This window comes from Lepus europaeus, chromosome 21 (assembly GCF_033115175.1).
Source record: "Lepus europaeus isolate LE1 chromosome 21, mLepTim1.pri, whole genome shotgun sequence".
Classification (NCBI taxonomy): Eukaryota; Metazoa; Chordata; class Mammalia; order Lagomorpha; family Leporidae; genus Lepus; species Lepus europaeus.
The window spans coordinates 11,883,350-11,899,942 of NC_084847.1; the positions used below are offsets into that span (position 1 = coordinate 11,883,350).

General features: G+C 44.6%; 1 protein-coding gene across 2 annotated transcripts in view; it reads right to left on the reverse strand.

Annotated features, from left to right (window-relative positions):
* PARN (poly(A)-specific ribonuclease) overlaps window positions 1-16,593 on the reverse strand; it is a 166,655-nt gene that overhangs the window by 54,447 nt on the left and 95,615 nt on the right. Inside the window, exon 22 of one of the 2 annotated variants that reach the window (XM_062179669.1) lies at window positions 10,868-13,042. The exons of the other annotated variant lie outside the window; for it this stretch is intronic. Within the exon in view, the coding sequence (XP_062035653.1) occupies window positions 12,912-13,042 (131 nt within the window). The 3' untranslated portion in view covers window positions 10,868-12,911. Of the gene's footprint in view, window positions 1-10,867; window positions 13,043-16,593 lie in introns of those variants that run through there. 2 annotated transcript variants of the gene reach the window in all.

The following is a 16,593-nucleotide window of genomic DNA, read 5'->3' on the forward strand; positions in this document are numbered from 1 at the left end:
AAGGAGTTAAGGTGGTGAAAGGAGTAAGCTGCCGCTTGCAAGACCCACATGTCCTATCAGAGGCTGGTCGGAGACCTGGCCATTCTGCTTCCAAATGCACCTGGAAATGCAGATGGTGGTGGTTGGTCCCTGCCACCCATGCGGGAGACTCAGATGGAGTTCTGGGCTCTGGCTTTGGCGTCATCTAGCCTCAACTGTTGTGGACATTCTGGCAGCTAACTAGTGGATAGATCTCTTTCTCTCTCCTTCTTTCTCTGTCATTCTGACTTTCAAATAAATAAGCATATAAATCTTAAAAAAAACAAAAGGAGTTTAAGACAAAAGAACACAAAGAACATCCGGCGCGCCCCTATGAATGTGTGCAGTCACAATGAGGTTCTGGGATGTTACTTCCCCTCGGATCTGAAGTCCCATGCAGGAGCAGAGGACCCAACAGAAACATGTGAAATGCAAGTATTTCCAAGGTTCCAAATAGGTTTAAAAGGGCAGGCCAGCCCAGAAAACAACAGCCTTCTGTTTCACCCACTCTAGTTCATTCTCTTCTGTAAAATGCCACACAGGCTCCAAGAGAAGTCCCAAACTCGCTGGTGAACCACACAGGACCTGTCATGACAATCTTGCCCTGCCCAGCTCTTACCTCAACTCTGTGTCCTAGTGCTTATGGCTTTTCTCCATAGCTCTGTTCACTAAAGGCTTAACTACATGTAAGTCAAGAACCATCATAACCACAGACAGACTTCATTTTCACCTGTTTAGTTATCCATCTATCCATTCTTTCATGAATACACAAAGCTAGTTTTACAACTAGGCAGCTGGGGCTATGAGAGTGAACTGGAGAGGCACAGTTCTGTACTCAATGGGGATGGGGAAAGAGCACACAGACCACCCTGCTAGAACAGGAGCTGTGCTCGAGAGCCTAGGACACGGGGACAGTTTTCTAAGAACATGGCGGGGTCAGTCCCATGACCTGAGGGCAGGACAGTCAACAGTGTAGAGAACACCGAAGGTGGGGCTCAGAGTTCACACAGAAGGAACAGGAACTGAGCCATCTCTAAGTGAGCACAGACTTGTTGATGGGGAAGAGAAGTCTCCTGGCTGCACTCCAGGGACACCAGCAGTTCATCAATCTATGGCTGGAGTGGCCAGGCACAGGAACCTGGGAGTTGTGGCCCGGAAAAGTGGAGACAAGCATTAAGAAGTAGCTTTTAGAGATCTAAGATCTTTGACGGCAGAGGGCAGAACAGGCTATCAGGCAAGAAGACAAAATGACTGGTAGGGTTAGGGCAACGAGGCCACTGAGGGCCTTAGCAGGTCAGAGGTGCAGAGACACCCAGCTGGGTCAGAGTGAGTGGGGGCCGTGGTGACGGCGTGACTACAGTGCAGATCTGGGGAAGCGGCAAACCGGGATCTTGGAATCCTTTGGAAAAGTTGGCAGGCATTCAGCAGTCCATGATGCTGGAAAGGAGCCAAAGGGTGGCCGTGGGAGAAGGGACTGTACAAGGGCTCTGAGAGGAGAGCAGAGCTGAGCACACGAGTGGGGACCCAGAAGGGAGGTCTGGGAACTTGGGACAGCATGCTGTACCAGGAAGTTGGGTGTTGTCTGGCTGGGGGTAGAAGGGGGGGGGGGGGTCTTTCTGAGAGCCCCAGGGCTGGAGACGAAGAGGGCAGGCAGGGCAGAAAAGGCCACAGAGCTCAGGAGCCAGCCAGAGACCTGCAGTTCAGAGCTGCCAATCTGCCCCGCACTCTTCTTCTCCTCCAAACAACCCACCCGAGAGAGAGGGGGAGCAACTCTACTTTTACAGAGCAGGAAACAGAGGCTGAGAGAAGCTGAGGAACCCGCCCAGGGCCACAATTCCTAGTCTGCAGAGCTGTGATTTGAACCCTGTCTCTGACGCCGTGCTTGTGACAACAACCTTAACCTACCTGGCACAGCAGTCAGACGGAAAAGGCTCCCGACCAGGCGGGGCGGGGCGGGGCGGGGCGGGGCTGGGGGAAGGCACTGCATGCGGAGTGAAGTAGCAGCAGCTGGAGCTCAGCACAAAGAGCAGAGGTGTTGCTGGCACACACACGTGCACACACACACGCACACACCCTACTTCCTTCTTCCTGCAGAGGAAACATACTTAAAATTTCAGTTGGGACGCAACTGTCAACTCAATAGTTTTGAGGAACTCAACAGGCAGCTGGGAGACTGAAGCAAACTACAACGTTCTTCACACTTCATGGAAGGAAACGAAGACTGCTGTCTCCACTATACACGAATCACTGAAGGTAAAATCAAAGATCTGGATCATGTGAGATGACAGATCCTCAAGGTCAAGAACACTGAATACGCCACTGCAGAGCAAACTACCCAGTGCACGTTTTAGTTAAGCTAGGTGATCGGTAAGGTCTGCTTATAAACACGTCGCACTAAGAGTGCAAACAGGTAGCAATCAGGGTTTACAGAGAAGCTGCTCTGTACCAGGTGCTGTATTACCTCTAATCCTACAGATTATCCCGTAACATCCTCACATATTGATCCTAACACATTTTCTTTCATCTCTAATCCCTCCTTGCCAAGGCAGCCCTGTTTGGACACGACAGGGGAGGCGGCAGTGAATGGCTGGCACTTAACCTGTGCTGACATCACTCTCCTCACCCCAGGGCCGCTCCTGCTTCACCGGCAGCGCATAGCACAGGTTTTAAGTTGCAGCAGCATCGCCACACAATACCCACCTTTACTACAAGAAACCAGTGCTGATATCCTCGGCTCCGCTCCTTTCTCCCTTCTTCTCTTTACGTAGGTATCAGCCAGCATTGGTTTCCTGACCCACTGACAGGCTCTGACCCAAGGTCTGAAACACACCGCAGCTCACTGACACCCACCATTCAAACAGCGTTTCTGTGGGACAATGCGCTTTGTATTCCAAAAGGTTAATCAACAAAAGCACTTTCAGGACACAACCTATTCAGAGCCTGCGTGTAACTGAACTGCTGGCTGGAGGTCATGGCGGGGGCTACAGTCAGATGGAAGCAGGGTCCTTTAATCTGGACAGTTCTCACGACAGATCCTCGCGAGCCCAGTACAAAAAGCACACCCGTTGGAAACATGCTCCCCACACCAAGGCGGCACTTTCAGACCCTTTAACCATGGCAACTTGTTGAGCTGCTTACGAAGCGTCCAGTGCCAGAGTATTGATGCTATTGTGAGAAAGCTTCAGTGTGACAGCTTTCCCCCACTTCCCTCAACTATACAAGCAAAAAGCCTGACGGAGCAGCACGTGTTTGAAGATGCGAAGGCTGCGGTCGCCCAGGAGCTTACAGGCTAACCAGAGAGGGAGGCTGTACTGCAATATTGATACTTTCATTAAATGACTCTGTGGATGTTTAAAGTGGTTTTCATCTGATAAGAGAATTTACTTATACCTCATGACTCAGCTTACTCATGAACCAAGTGAAACCCAGGAGGAAAGCGGGGAACTGAGAGAGAATGAAAATGACAGGTACTTCTCCGGCAGGCAGTGCCCTGGGGGGTGTCAGGCATCAGAAGGAGCCACCAATATTCCACACGAACTGTGAACAGGACCCACGGTCCCCTTCAGCCGTCCCTTGCCATGCTCCCAGCGGGAAGCACTCAAGGTCTCCTGATGGAACCAGGAAGCTGCACTCTAAAGACAGTCCTCTCTCTGATCGTGCCCCCCCTGCCCTCTCCCTCCCCCACAACCCTTCTACAGATAGGAACAATCTGAACTCTGCACCAGGCGCCCAGACCCACCTCTCCAGTCTCTCTAGGACACCCACACATGATCTGTCACCATCAACGGGGGCTGGGAAAACTCCGGCACAACCTCTTGTAAGACAAGGCCAGCAGCCTCCACGGCGACCTCTCCCGCACTGAGCCTGCGCTTCCTATCCTTGGTGGAGCAGGAATGGTTTGATAGAAAAGCAAAGAAATCTCTTCCCACTACAACAGGTTGTCTTGGGACAATGACATTCATAGAGTCATACTTCTCCAAAGAGGAAGTAAACATAGAATGAAGACACTGGTATTATTTTTCATATCAGTTTTACTCTTTGCTTTTAATGAGACGGTACACCCAGTAACAATATTTGATGGGTACATTCTGTATACTACCCATTTAAACCTTAAGGATTACCAAACACAGCATAATGGTGGCACAAAACTGAATTAATAATTGTTTTGATTTTAAAGTCCCACCCTTCTTAGCACTTAACACACTGTAGTGCTTTTATACCTGTATTGTGCTTTCTCCTTTTATTATTTTATTTATTTTTACAAATTTGGAATTTCACCTTCATTCAATTTTAAATTCTTTTTTTTTTTTTTTTTTTTGACAGGCAGAGTGGACAGTGAGAGAGAGAGAGAGAGACAGAGAGGTCTTCCTTTGCCGTTGGTTCACCCTCCAATGGCCGCTCTGGTGGCGCGCTGCAGCCAGCGCACTGCGCCGATCCGAAGCCAGGAGCCAGGTGCCTCTCCTGGTCTCCCAGCGGGTGCAGGGCCCAAGGACTTGGGTCATCCTCCACTGCACTCCCGGGCCACAGCAGAGAGCTGGACTGGAAGAGAAGCAACCGGGACAGAATCCGGCGCCCCGACCGGGACTAGAACCCGGGGTGCCGGTGCTGCAGGCGGAGGATTAGCCTAGTGAGCTGTGGCACCAGCCTCAATTTTTAATTCTTAAAGATTCATTTATTTATGTTTATTTGAAAGGCAGAGAGACACACACACACACACAAAGAGAGAGAGAGAGAGAAGAGAGAAAAGAGAAGAGACATCTTCCATCTCTTAGGTCACTCCCCAAATGCTTGCACAGCCAGGGCTAAGTCAGGCTGAAGCCAGGAGCTAGAACTCAACCCAGGTCTCCCATGTGGGTATCAGGGACTCAAGTACTTGAGGCATCACTTATGCCTCCAAGAGTATGCATTAGCAGGAGCCTAGATTGTAAGTAGAGCAGGGACTCAAACCAAGGTACTCTGATACAGGCTGTGGGCATCCCAAATAGCATCAAATATTCCATCAAATATTCACCCCCTTCCTTCTCTCCCTGTAAATGACCAGATAACTTCCCTGGGTGCATCACGATATGTGGAAGACTACTCCATCTCCTTATGCTCTCTTCCTTGCTTATTCTTGCTGTCCTGTTCTACAAGGCCCTCTGACCACAGCAGACTAACGGCGGCATTCAGGTAAAGCTGCCATCAAGATGACGCAACTGAGTGACACTTGAGTTCACCACATGCAAACCCCGGAAGGAGAGAAGGCAAGAAAGGCGGCACAGAGAAGGGGATGGGGAGGGAGAGAGATCCTGCACCAGAATCTGGCGTGTAAGTGCTTTTCGAAGGTGCCAACTCCCCAAATCCAGAGAAGTAACAAGTTCTTCACCACTCCTGCACATTAAAAGAATCTGTGAAATTCTCTGTCAGCAGGAAAATAAGATTTTTTTAAAAAGTGTTACTGGCATGGCTCAGCTTTCCTGCCTCAAGTTGTTTATCTCTAATTGTTCCAAGCATTCATTTTGCTTTCTGCTCCTACAGAGAAACTAATGTACACGTTTTTGTCTATTTGAACATTCAACGTAAAATCAACTGGTTAGATAGAGTGAAGCCTAATACTTACATGAAAAAATTAAGGGAGTGGTTAAGTGTGATATTGCTACACTTCAAAGAAGTTTTGAATATTTTATAACATTGCATCTTAAAATTCCCAATGACCCAAGGGTTTCCTACAATGTCAAAATACTTATCACAAATTAGGACCCTGAAAAACAACTTCTGAAAGCCACATATCTACACAGCAGAAAACAATGCTTTCTCCTTAATGAGAAATTAATGAGGATTTTCAAAAAACTCTCTACATTTTTTCCCTAGAAAAAATATTAGCATTCCTTAAATTTTAATTCTGAGATCCCATGACTAATACCTCTAAATGTTAATATATCTAATTTAACAACATGTTTAATGAATGAATTTACTTACAATGCCTTTGCATAATATGTTGTGAGTCTGATGTAGAAAAATGCACCTCTTAATAGCAGCTTCCCAGCTGCGGTTCAGTCCCACAGACCAGTTTTCCAGGGGGCTCACAGACAGCATGTTGTGTGTTCTGTAGTGTCAGGGCAGTTAGGAGCCTCTAAAGGAAGAGGGAAAAGCCCCTGTTTCTAAGGCCACATACAATCCTTTCAAAACCAAAGTGGCGGCAGGAGGTACAAGGAGATCCAAGAACTGCTCCAAAAGGTTCATAGAAAATGAGACTACAAAGTTTATGTTGGTGCAAAAAAAAAATAAAAAAATAAAAAAAATAAAAACTTTGAAATCCATGCACACTAGGGATCCTCAAAAGGTTCACAGAAATGCTTATTATGAGAAAACTGCATGGATTTCAAAACATTTTGTACTGAAATAAACTTACAATTCCATTTTCCATGGACTTTTTGAAGTACCCTCATGCATGCCTATAGACTCTTCGGCTATAATATAGTCAGCGAAATAGTCCACAGTCTGAATTGCAGATGAAATAATTTTGAATACTATAATTCTAATTGAGGAACTAAGTCTCCTCAGGACTGGTGTGAGAGCCCACTGTCCAGTTTCTACCTTGAAGTAACACACACGAGACTAAAAGGGTAACAGCAAATGGTAAAATGCAGGCAGGGGCATGGAGAATAAACAGCCAGCGTGCAGAGCCAAGTGTATCTCCTGCTCTGCCCCGACGTAGCCACCAACAGCTGACAGGGGGCCTTCTGGTAAAGCAGGCAGAGCGTTCCACCACCTCTAGGGTTACAGGCAGCCGCCACCATCGCCACATTTCACTAAAGCGGTCTTGGTCAAGCACCCTGGGCAGGCGGCTTGTGGGATGCTGAGTCATCTGTCCCCAGATCCTGCAGCCCTTTTCCCTTTGTACATCTCTCCTCACAAATACACTATCCAGAAATGCATCAGGACGCAGCTGGATGAACACAGCCTGAAAGTCACCACGCCAACTGGGTGTGTTCCATCCACCAACTCAAGCCAGAGGGCAGCTCTAGTACACCGCTGATTCCCCACGGAGCAAAAGTAGATCCCACAGTGCACTCTCTAGAAGCCTTAAACACTGTTTGAATTATTTGAAGAAGGAAAAAAAAAAAAGTTTGACAGCACCAGGATTGAAAACGACTTGAACGCAGGCCAGTGTCGTAGTGCAGCGAGTTAAGCTGCCTCTTGCAATGCTGGCGTCATCTGAGCACCGGGTTTAGTCCCGGTTGCTCTACTTCCAATCTAGCTTTCCGCTGATGCACCTGGGAAAGCAGCCGAAGACAACTGACGTGTTTGGGCCCCACCACCCATGTGGGAAACCTGGCTGGAGTTCCAGGCTCCCGGCTTTAGTCTGGTGCAGCCCTAGCTGTTAGGGGCATTTGGGGAGTAACCAGTGGATTGAAGAGCTTGCCTCTCGCCGATTCTCCCTCTCAAACTCTACCTTTCAAACAAAGATTTGACTATGCATTGTATGAGCAGAAGGACACAGGGGAAAGGGGTTGGCAAAATTAGCCTTGGAAATTCTTTTTGGGGGTGCCACACTGACGGATAACAAGCATCTCTCACGGAGTCCACCAGAGCCAGGATGCCCAGCTGTCTCTTCTCCCACACACTGGAGGGAGAAGATGAGCAACCCGTTATCAAACACACGCAGCACGCACACACATCCGCTTTAGAAGTGGCAGGGGGCTTGCTGCAGGAGGTGTGTGAGAAGGGACACCCAGGAGGGCGAGGCAGAGCCACACCTCCCATTTCATCTCCAGCTCACTGGGATCCATATTTTCACTGAGTGACAAGCAAAACCAGTTGTATTACCAAAACAAACAAACAAACAAAAAAACCAAAGCAAGTAAGTTTTACTCTAAGTTTAAATATTTTATGACTCAACTCTGGGGCCTAGAGAGCACACAGTCGATGCCTCTGTGCCTGTCCTCTGGTCGCACATACCCAGGCTGGTCTGTGAAGACAAGGTACGTGTTTCTGCATTCTACATCACCAGGAGAGAATTCCACACACGGTTACTTCTGTTTCCCGGCGGCCCCATACTTACAGTTACTCTAAGAGCAAAGCCGTGGCTTTAATTTGTGAGGCACAGATTTTACTGGCGATCAGAGAAGAAATGTTAAATAATTAATCTGGTAATTTAAAACATTTTAATATTGAAATAAGATGGATTATAGAGTAGAATTTTTTAAATTTGTGAAGATGATTTAAATAAAAGAATGCAGAGAAATTCCAGCTCGTGCTCTCCGCCCCTCCTCCCCCTGCCCTTCAGTGTTCCTATCTGCCCTCCCTCAGTGGCGGCGGTCCTTCGGAGAAGTCTCAGAATCAGCTCCTCCCACAGAGACAGTTAGCAGACATGAGCTGCATGCGTGATGGATTCTGCTTTCTGGTGCGGGGGAGAACGTGGGAGGGGGAAGGGACCCCTGCCTTCCCCTCCTGGCAGCAAGGCTGAATGTAAGGTCCATGCAGAGTGGCTGACATGAGTCATATCACACCTAGATTCAGACATGACACTGCTGGGGCTGGGAGGAATTCTTTGTGGTCAGAAGCAATCCTGGCAGGAGCTGACTGGTGCGAGAAAACGGTAATACAATATCGATGTTACGTTAGCAAAAGATGTAGACAGGATGCACTGTGCACAAGCCAGAGAGAGGAGGGCAGCCTCAGTGGAGAAGGAAGGCTCTCACAGTACCAATGCATCTCCCTTCAGAAAGGGATTATGGACCGGGGGACACATAGGAAGGTGGGGTCCTGCTCTGTAAACTCACTTCCGGACCCCCAATCGCCTGCCGAGCATTTCTTGGCCAAGGTTCCCTTGCATCAGGCAGCTAATCTACTTAAATGGTCTGGACCACTGACTGATCAAGCTCTGAGCAGCAGTGGGCCACATGCTCTGGGGCACATCACACGTAGCACGTACTGCCAATGCCATGGGTTCTGTTACCTTCCCTTCAGAGGGGAGAAAGTGAGGATCTGTCAAATAGCTTGCCCAAAGACTTTGCAGTGTGTCTAAGGAAAACTAGAATACAAATACAGGATGCTTCATTCACATCACACTGCATTATGCCAAGGCAGACACTGGGTTCTGACCACCTCTCTGATAAGCACAGCCAGTGAAAGGTTCCCAGAGCAGAGAACAATAATCTTGCCATTGGGCCGCTTCGGCGGTCAGGTCTACAGCCCGTCAGCAAATGCTTTGTTCAAATGAGGAGAGGCTCAGTGAGGGTCACATCCTCTGACTAGGAATCCCCACCTAGGAAACCATCTGAAATGAGGGCTAATTTTTAATGCACCAGGATGTTCAAAATTAAAACTCTTTTAGAGCCACAAACATAAATGTTCAACAGTAGTATTGAACAGTGGTTCAATAGCTAAATGAATTATGTTATTCATATTCATTATAATTAGGCTTTCCAGGGGATAAAAATCAAACTACACATAATCAGCAAGTTCTCTGGTTAGTTTCTCGTTAAAAAAGTAATTTGGATGCCTGTCTCACAGGTTACACCATTGATTCATTCCACAAATATTCACTGATTACGTACTACTGTGTGCCTACTATTTTAGGCATTGAGATCACACCTGAACTACAAATCTTCATCCTCTGGCTGGTGGTTATACAGGTGTGTCCACATTGAGCTATTTCACCAGGCAATACACATAGGATGCACAGGCTTTTGATTTCATGAAGTTTAGATTCCAGCAGTAAGACACACTTGGTATACTGGGGTGGCTGTCTAGCCTCGCAGGTAAGATGCCTGCATCCCAGCTCAGAGTACCTGGGTTCCACAACCAGCACTGGCTCCTGACTCCCACTTCCTGCTAATGTGAACCCTAGGAGGCAGTGGTGATGCCTCAAGTAGTTGGGTTTCTGCTACCCATGTGGGAAACCTGGATTGAGTTTCTGGCTCCCAGCTTCAGGCCAGCCCCAGCCAACACAGACATTTAGAGAGTAAACCAGCAGATGAGAGCTCTCTTTCTTGTTGTCTCTCTCTCTCTGCCTCTCAAGTAAAATAAAACAAAAATACAAGGTGCTATGCAGGAAAGCAAAAGCAGGGAGTGGGGAAATGAAGGCTACAATTTTAAAAACAGGAAGGGAAAGCCTTATTGGGAAAGTTACCGAACTACAGTGTGCCCACTTAAAGCTGAAATTCTGATAAACAACAAATCAGTTTTTAGTATATTCCATACAGTATTTAGGATCCAGTTATTTAAAGAGAAATTTGGCAGTCCTTCTTCAAGATAAATTGGCATTTGAAAAAAATTATTTCCTGGAGCCAGTGTTGTGGCGTAGCAGGTAAAGCTGCTGCCTGCAGTGCCAGCATCCCATGTGAGCGCCAGTTTGAGACCCGGCTGCTCCACTTCCAATCCAGCTCTCTCCTGTGATCTGGGAAAACAGCAAAAGATGGCCCAAGTCCTTGGGCCCCTGCACCCATGTGGGAGACCCAGAAGAAGCTCCTGGCTTCAGACTGGCTCACCTCTGCCCGTTGCAGCCACTTTAGGGAGTGAACCAGAGGTTGGAAGCGCTCTCTCTCTCTCCCCCCCCCCCCCCCCCCGCCTCTGCCTCTCTGTAACTCTGCTTTTCAAATAGAAATAAATAAATCTTAAAAAAAATTATTTCCTAATGCATTAAACACTGAATGCTTCTAAACAAGATACCAAAGTCAGAAACTACAGAAGAATAAATTGATAGTTGTTACTACAGAAACATATAAAGCTATGCAGCAAACCAGACTGTACTAAGATAGCTAACAGCTCACAACATGTTAGAAATGAATAATAATCATAGCATGGATGTAATTACAAATCAGTAAGAAAAGCATACACTGCATAAAGTAACGACTGATAAAACTTTTGGAAATAATTTTAATGTCCACTTTGACAACACATGAATTGAAACGAAGGGCCTCCTTGCCAGGGAGGCCATGCAAATTCACAAGCAATCCATTTTGTAAAAAAAACATCGATGGATGCCAATGCTGTTGTTGAACATCACTGAGGAACACAGTATCACCCGTATAGTGCATATTCATCACAAAGGAGTAAAGCCACAGTGGAGAAATCTGAGGCCATCACTTGATTAACGATCAAACAACACATGAGCAACAATGGAACAAACGGACAGCACATGCCTCTTGGTACAAGGTGCTGAAAAGAGCGCGTCACCCATGTAGTACTGCTGTCAGAGTTGTTTAACCTGAACCTTACCATGAGACGATCCAGACAAACCCAAATTGAACGATATCACAGAACAACTGGTCTCAGCTCTTCCAAAAAAATGTCCATCTTATGAAAAACAAAAACCAGCAGGGGAACTTTTCTAGTTAAAGGAGACTAAAGACCTATGATGACTAAATGCAATACACAACTGTGATTGGGTGTTAGGGTAAAAAGAACATTGTAAGGGATAGTACTGGAATGTTTGGGAAATTTTATTACAGTTTGAACATTAGATCATAACAAAATAACATCAATATTAAATTTCCTGAGTGTGATAAAAAAATTAGGATTATATAAGAAAAATTCCTTTGTTCCTAAGAGAAATGTACTGAAGTATATAACTGAACTATTATGTCTGCAACTGATTCTCAAATGGCTTTGCAAAAGAAAAATACAGCTATACATGGTTACATAAACATACATTATAGATTTGTGCATAGGAATATGGAGATGTGTGTGCGGGGGTGTAGACAGAGGGTGAAATAAAGCAAATGTAGCAGAATGTTGTCTATTCATCGATAAGAAAATACATGAAGTCCAACTGCAAAAAAAAGTATTTTCTCAGTAGTAATCTTGAGTGCTGATAAGAACAGTTTCGAAAAGATAAACACTTAGTGTTGCCCATATTATAACTGATTCTATCTTTTTAGAAGGTGATCTGATAAAATATGAGGAACTGTGGTTTTTAACTTAAAAAAAAAAAAAACAAAAAACTAATTCTCACTGCATTCACACTGTGAATAGGCACCAACTGAAATTCCAGAAACCTGCAGTTTTCCAATTGGAGCTCTTTCTTTCACACAAAATCCTTGTGTGCAGAGGTTTGAGAATATTACTTATTACAATAAAAACAATGTAAAAATCCTACAAAAAGCATACTGTTGAGTAAATTATGGCTGTCAATAAAAAAATGTTTAAACAACTTGAGAAAATTTCTTTTAATTAGAAACAACAGAACTCTTAAGTTCTATTTATAGCACATAAAATAATAAGGCAAGATACTGGAAGAAAACATAGATCGAAATGCTAACATAATTATTTCTGGGTGGCAGTGTTTACTCTGTGTGTGCTTTCCAAATTTTCTGCAACAAGCATGTGTTTATTTTTTAATAAATAAATAACAGGCAAACAACAACAACAAATTAACCCAGTGTTCCTAGACTCAGAACATAGTGAAAATTTTTTTGCTATCATAGTTATCTGATCAGATGACCTGAAAATGGAGTGTGTGGGAACACAGGCTCGTATTTCCATGGCGATGTACTATTCTGTGGTAACTAGGAGGACCTTATTTAAAGCAAACGCTTCAAAGACTGACGCTGGCACAGCAAAGTTTTTGAAAGTTACAGAGGAAGGTTATGAGGAACAATCCCTTCACATATATTACTGTTAATCTTATGCTCAAAAGGATCAACTCAAGGCCAGCAAACACTTAGACACCTTTTCTTTGAGAAGGAATTTTTCCAGTATTTTATTTAGTAAATTTGCTGTTTACAGTTTTACCTCTAAAATTCTAGTCTTTGGGAGCAGGCATTTGCTGCAGTGTTTAAGATGCCACTTGGGACACCCACATCCCATACTGAAGCACCTAGGTCCAAGTCCCAGCTCGTTCTCAATTCTAATGCACACCCTGGGAGCAGCAGGTGGTGATGATCAGGCAGTTGGGTCTCCGTCACTCATGTGGGAGACCTGGATTGTCTTCCCAGCTCCTTGCTTCTGCCTGGCCCAGCTGTGGCTGTTTTGTGGGCATTTGGGGAGTGAACCAGCAGATGGAAGAACTCTTTCTGTCTGCTCTGTCTGTCTCTGCCTTTCAAATAAATGAAAATAAAATTAAAATCAGAAATTCTAGCCTTGGCAGAACCATAATCCCCTCAATCATTTTATTTATAACCACAGGCATAAAGTTAACAGGATTATCACAAGTTCAATGGAAATCCTTGTATCATTTCTGAATGTATTCAAATCAACATCTCAAGCTGATCATTTCCAACACTGACAGAATTTAAAAATTATTCTTAGAATTAAACTCATTTGAGATTAAAAAGAAAACTATTCTGAGAATACAGAAGATCAAGAAAATCTTTTTTGCAAAGACAAGATTTCCAAAGACGCTAAATTGTAAATCAATAAAATTATTCAGAAAATTGAGAAACATTATTCTGTGAAATAAACAACTGTGGCGACTTTGCCCACGCAGACGGACCTCTCAAGAAAGAGATCCCTTTCCAATGAGAAGGGACTCTCTTCTGCAAGGCTTCAGTAGACAGATGCATCTGGCTTAGGTACGCAGCTTGTTTGAAAGCTGCTAAAGAAAAGATGTAACAATGTGTGAACCTGTTGCTTAGACCTTCCTGATTGGCTCTCTATGCAGCCTCAGGACACTGCCTACTGAAGCTGGCCCTGCTGGTCCACATAGGGACAAGAAGTGCATTGTGAAGTTACTGCACCGGAGGTGGAGATACGGAGAAAGGGCCTTACTAATAAATGTAACGTACTCATCATTAGTGTAATGCTTTTCTTTGTCTATAAATAGATTACTTTAAAATGTTATTGCAAATGATAAATCAGTTTAATCACCAATTCATTTTCAGGTGGAAGCATATTTGATGGATAAATTTTTTAAACCCTAAACTCTACCCATCATGTAAGACTGATAACAAACAGGTATCAAATTTATGAAAACAACTCTTATCCTCATCTCATCACTATATTTGTTATTTTAAATGCATAAATATGAAGCTCTAATACTTAGTCAAACACTGTCAATATCCACAAGGACCTGAAAAACATTTTTATTTGTAATAAAAACTATAATATACAAGTATCAGGGCAGAATGTAACAAATTAGAGAATTTTTTAATAAGGAAAAAAAAACAACCGAAAGGTTAAAAAAAAACACCCCTGCATCAAATAAATCAGTCTATTTCTCATACGGCGGGGAGGTCTGTATATATTTTTCTGATCTTGGAGGAATAATAACTTTGGCATTGAATTTCTGCTTGCAGACAAGAAAATGGTTAAATATCCTCAATGCTCTCTCTGGTCTCTGAAGAAATGGGCTTCGTAGCTCTGAGTTGAAGTATGCAAAACAAAAGCATGAGAGCTCAACTTGGTGAACATACTCCTCAGAAGTGCTCTTTCAGTGGGTGTCCTGAATTGCTGTTCTGACAAAAACATCCCAACAAAATGCAAAAGCCAGAGGTGGCAATGTTCCATTCAGAACCATTCCAGCACACCGGCAGTTCCTAATGGAACGCAGTGCGTTCATCTCAAGCCTCTGCAGAGGGGACTCACACAGCAGAGGGAGGAGGACAGTCCATCTCCAAGGAAAGGGAAGAGTTGGGGTCATTTCCAAACCACGGCACAGTTTCACCCAGCACGTTGCAATGAAGACTGTAGAACATCTGAGTAATACCACATAGCCGCCTGCAGCGTCCAGTGCCGGCCGGGGTGGCTCCACAACATGCTCCCTGCTCAGCACTGTATTTTTCTGTCATTTTCACTCACACACACACACACACACACACTCACCCATGAGGGCTGGGAAAGCCTTCTACTTAGTGATAATTAAATGCCTATACAGAACCACAGATTATATAGGAATTTATAAGAATTCATTTTCTTAAACCACAAGTAAGAAACAAAGATTAATCTTCATAATTTAAAAACAAAAGAAAATAATTACTTAGTTAAAACAACAAATAAGGAACCCAAATCCTCAGCTGAACTCAAGTGCTTAAGCTATCATTCCGCTTTTCCAATGCCCTCCCCAGGGCATGGCATGGGATTTTAAGCCTGGGCTTCTTACTCCAGCCCTCAACTACAGCCTCAGAGGCACAGAGCAGCTCCCACCATGCTGGTGACTTGGTGCTTTGACTCTACCATGCAGACAATGCTTAGCACCTAACCAGGCTTACCCTTCCCTCATGCTGAAATCAGGAAATTGGAAATGCAAGGTAAAAGAAGAAAACACATCTTGAAAACAGCTGAAAGAACAGCAAAACACAGAGCTATGGAGAAGGGAAAAAAAAAAAAAAATGACCAAAGTAAAAAATTCTCAACGCCCCCCAGCCAACTGTGGGACTGCTCAGTCAAGGTAGTTTCTGGCTCACTTTCTCTTTTAAAGAGTTCCATGGATATAAGAAACCAGATCACAGGTCCTTATTCTATTCTCTTCAATTTATACAGGTATTTAAATTGTACATTTGTCCTCCTTTATTTAACAACAGCAACAAAGTGAAAACCTCCCTGCTAGCCCCAGCCCTAAGCATGCAGTTTGCTTATCTCTGAGTTGACACAGGTTAAGTCCAAGGTCCCATTATCTTCTAAAAGTCAAGGATGAGACAGCTTAGCCTATTTGATACCACAGTCTACACCCTGCTCAGAAACAAATGCTGCTGTTCACTAAGGACAAGGATAGTCCAGACAGATTAGCACACATCTCTTCCCACTACTGGGAAACCCCAAGCCACATCCTATTTGATGGCTCATTAAAAAATAAACTACTTGGGGCCGGCACTGTGGCATAGCGGGTAAGCTGCTGCCTGCAGTGCCGGCATCCCATATGCGCGCAGGTTCCAGTCCCAGCTTCTCCACTTCCATTCCAGCTCCCTGCTAATTCTCCTGGGAAAGCAGTAGAAGATAGCACAAGTCCTTGGACCCCTGCACCCGCTTGGGAGACCTGGAAGAAGCTCCTGGCTCCTGACTTCAGATCAGTGCAGGTCCAGCCGTTGCGGCCATCTGGGGAGTGAACCAGTGGACGGAAGACCTCTTTCACTCTCTACCTTTCTATAACTCTGCCTTTCAAATAAATAAATAAATCTTGAAAAAATTATTTGGTAAGTGTTCAAATGGCAGATGAATTCCTACACTAATCAGAAAAGATGGTTCATGAACAGTATATCACATATAACATAAGCTTCAGCCAAAAAATTGAAATCAGGACAAAAATAATGAGATGAAACTTGAGACAAACATCTTTGGTTCCGCTCTGCATCCTGAATTATTAGATTAGCAGCTTTAAGTAGATACATGCATTTATAAACAGTAAGTAATTGTAAGTAATTCTGAAAAGTCTTTGGGATCTAAAATAAGTGTATTTCTTCTTCCTTCTGGAACGCATGCAGCTAAATAAAAAGCCATTAACTGTGAACAAAAACCAGTGAGACAAAGAAGTTTGTCTTTTATTGTGCAGGTAAGAGGTATCATTCAGTTAGGTGCCAGGCCTCTGCCAAGCGCTGTACTAGTAAGTGGGACACCCGTCCTCAGAGGATCTTGGCAGGCCTGCAGCACTCTGTGAAGAAGCTAGGTGAAGGGGGCCTCTGTCAGTGGACACGTGCTGTCTTGCTACAGATCCAC